A 2,120-nucleotide genomic window follows, 5' to 3' on the forward strand; every position below is an offset into this window, starting at 1 on the left:
AATACATAACAGTAGAGAACAGCTGATAAACATTTGTGTACTCTCTGTATTGTGTATTTTTAAATATCATACATACTTAATAGGCTTATTCTTTTGACAAATCCAGTGTTTTCTTCTCCCTGACACATGGCCATTGTTCTATTAGCTCTTTGGTTGTTTGAACTTTTATAATGCAGGACTAGGCTGCAGAGTGTGAAGGCTCCTGTGAATGCAGCTCAGGTCTTCAGACTTTAGATCTTAAATAAAATTTAAACTGTAAAAATAACAATTTCCCTTTTTCCTTTTTTTTTTTTACATACAAACTGCTACTGTGTATATTTTTTAAGTTTACACCCCTTGGAATTAAAAAGGCCTCACAACCCCCCATGAAGCTTTGGCGACTCATAGTGGAGGTCGGGACCCCAAGGTTGGGAACCACTGATTTAAAAGGACACTTATAAATGAAAACAAAAACAAACAAAAAAACTCACTTGTAGACGGGATCTGTGGAGAACCGTGTCTTCCAGTGACACCTTGAAACAACAGAGATTGATCATTTGAGACACCACAGCTTGTATGTGTGAATGCCAGCTGTCACAAACAGTGAACAGATCAGTGTCAGTCAAGTGGTTTTCACCTGGGAGGTGATGCTCATGGAGCCCGAGATGTCGATGCAGAAGAGCAGCAGAGCGTCCGCAGCGCACAGGGGCTTTTCATCAGGGCAGAGCAAAAAGAGGCCATCCTGGTAACCAGTTAGAGGACACTGTGGTATACTGGGAGGGCTGGTCAACTCACAGGGCTGACAGAAGTAACACATATCAACCTGTAGTTCAGCAGGAGGAGAGAAGACACATTTCACAAGCCTGTATTAGTCAAACCTGTTATCCATTGTTTCATTATGTTATGATCAATAATGCTTAGGCCTGACTGCCTCTAAGAGTTTGTCAAGCCCTGTGTTTCTCAGGAGTGATTACAAAGAGATTTACAGTTATTATTCACATTTAAAATCAATGAATTCTACTTATCTGTTTCAGAATAAAGGTCAAATGAAATTCGGCATGTAATTACCACATTGTCATAGCAGGAGTCCAGCACAGAGCCACACTGGGAGCAGGAGGTGGGTTCTCCTTGTATGGTCTGCACTGGAAATATGCAAACATGATCATCATTACAATCCAATAAGACTGAAAATAAAACCAGATGGCAGATAGTGAAGGTTTTATGGTGATGATAAAAGTTTACTGACCTCTTTCCTCTGAGAGTAATTTTCCTAAACTGACAAGGACCACATTAGGATTCCCTGGCAGGAGCCCCTTATCTGCTGATCCTGGGATGGGAACAACAAGAGCATTAAATTAAAGAGCACTGGTATAAAACATTCAGAATGAGGGTTATTCTTTTGACAGCAAAAACAATTACCTTCACTAGTAGGTGATGAGACAAGTGACGGGTCTGAAAGTGTTTTCCTGGATGATGAGCGAGACGAGTGGGATGCAGGTAACAGAACCAGGTAATCTGGCATTGACTTCATAAATGAAGGTCTGGGAGGAAGTGGTGGGGCTGAGGTTTGAGAGCAGAACAGAACCAGGTTGGTTCTGGTCCTTAAAACTATTTGCACAAAGCTGCTCAAAATCTTAGAATACAGTATGTTGTGTCAAAAACCTGCAAAGAACATTGTCTGTTTACCTAATGTCTGGGCCGACATGCTGCTGGTATCAGCTGGTAGCTTCACATGGAGGCCCGTACCTTCTGGTGTGGTGTATGAGTAGTTTGCGTCCGATGGTTGTGCATTTAAATCCGGTTCACTTTTAGGGAGGTCATAGGTAAATGTCTGACTGTTGGTGTTGGGGCAATGGAGTGGCTGGCTGTAAGAATTGGACTGGCTGTTTCCTGAAGGTCTCATGTGTGGTGGAAGAAGAGCTGGGTAAAGCCGAGAGGAGCAGTGTGTTAAAGGAATAATTCACCCAAACAACAAAAACTCAATCATCTCACAGGCTCCTGATCAATGAAATACCTGCATGAGCACAGTGGACCACCAAACACACAGTAATTTATCACCTGCAGCTCAATCCCTGTCTATGATTCCAATTGGCCTAAAGGGCTAGTTCACCCAAATTATGAAAAAAAAAAAAAACATTCAT

The 2,120-nt window shown here is 41.9% G+C and overlaps 1 protein-coding gene across 1 annotated transcript in view; it reads right to left on the reverse strand.

The window, feature by feature from the left end:
* The window catches only part of LOC118331551 (circularly permutated Ras protein 1-like), an 11,464-nt gene that overhangs the window by 6,935 nt on the left and 2,409 nt on the right, over window positions 1-2,120 (reverse strand). Inside the window, exons 4-9 of the mRNA XM_035666575.1 lie at window positions 1,666-1,899; window positions 1,399-1,539; window positions 1,226-1,306; window positions 1,048-1,121; window positions 617-802; window positions 471-512 (exon numbers count right to left, since the gene is read on the reverse strand). Coding sequence (XP_035522468.1) covers window positions 471-512; window positions 617-802; window positions 1,048-1,121; window positions 1,226-1,306; window positions 1,399-1,539; window positions 1,666-1,899 — 758 coding nt within the window. The remainder of the gene's footprint in view (window positions 1-470; window positions 513-616; window positions 803-1,047; window positions 1,122-1,225; window positions 1,307-1,398; window positions 1,540-1,665; window positions 1,900-2,120) is intronic.

Source organism: Morone saxatilis, unplaced genomic scaffold (genome assembly GCF_004916995.1).
Source record: "Morone saxatilis isolate NCDOM2014 unplaced genomic scaffold, NCSU_SB_2.0 Contig1, whole genome shotgun sequence".
In the NCBI taxonomy this organism is placed as follows: domain Eukaryota; kingdom Metazoa; phylum Chordata; class Actinopteri; family Moronidae; genus Morone; species Morone saxatilis.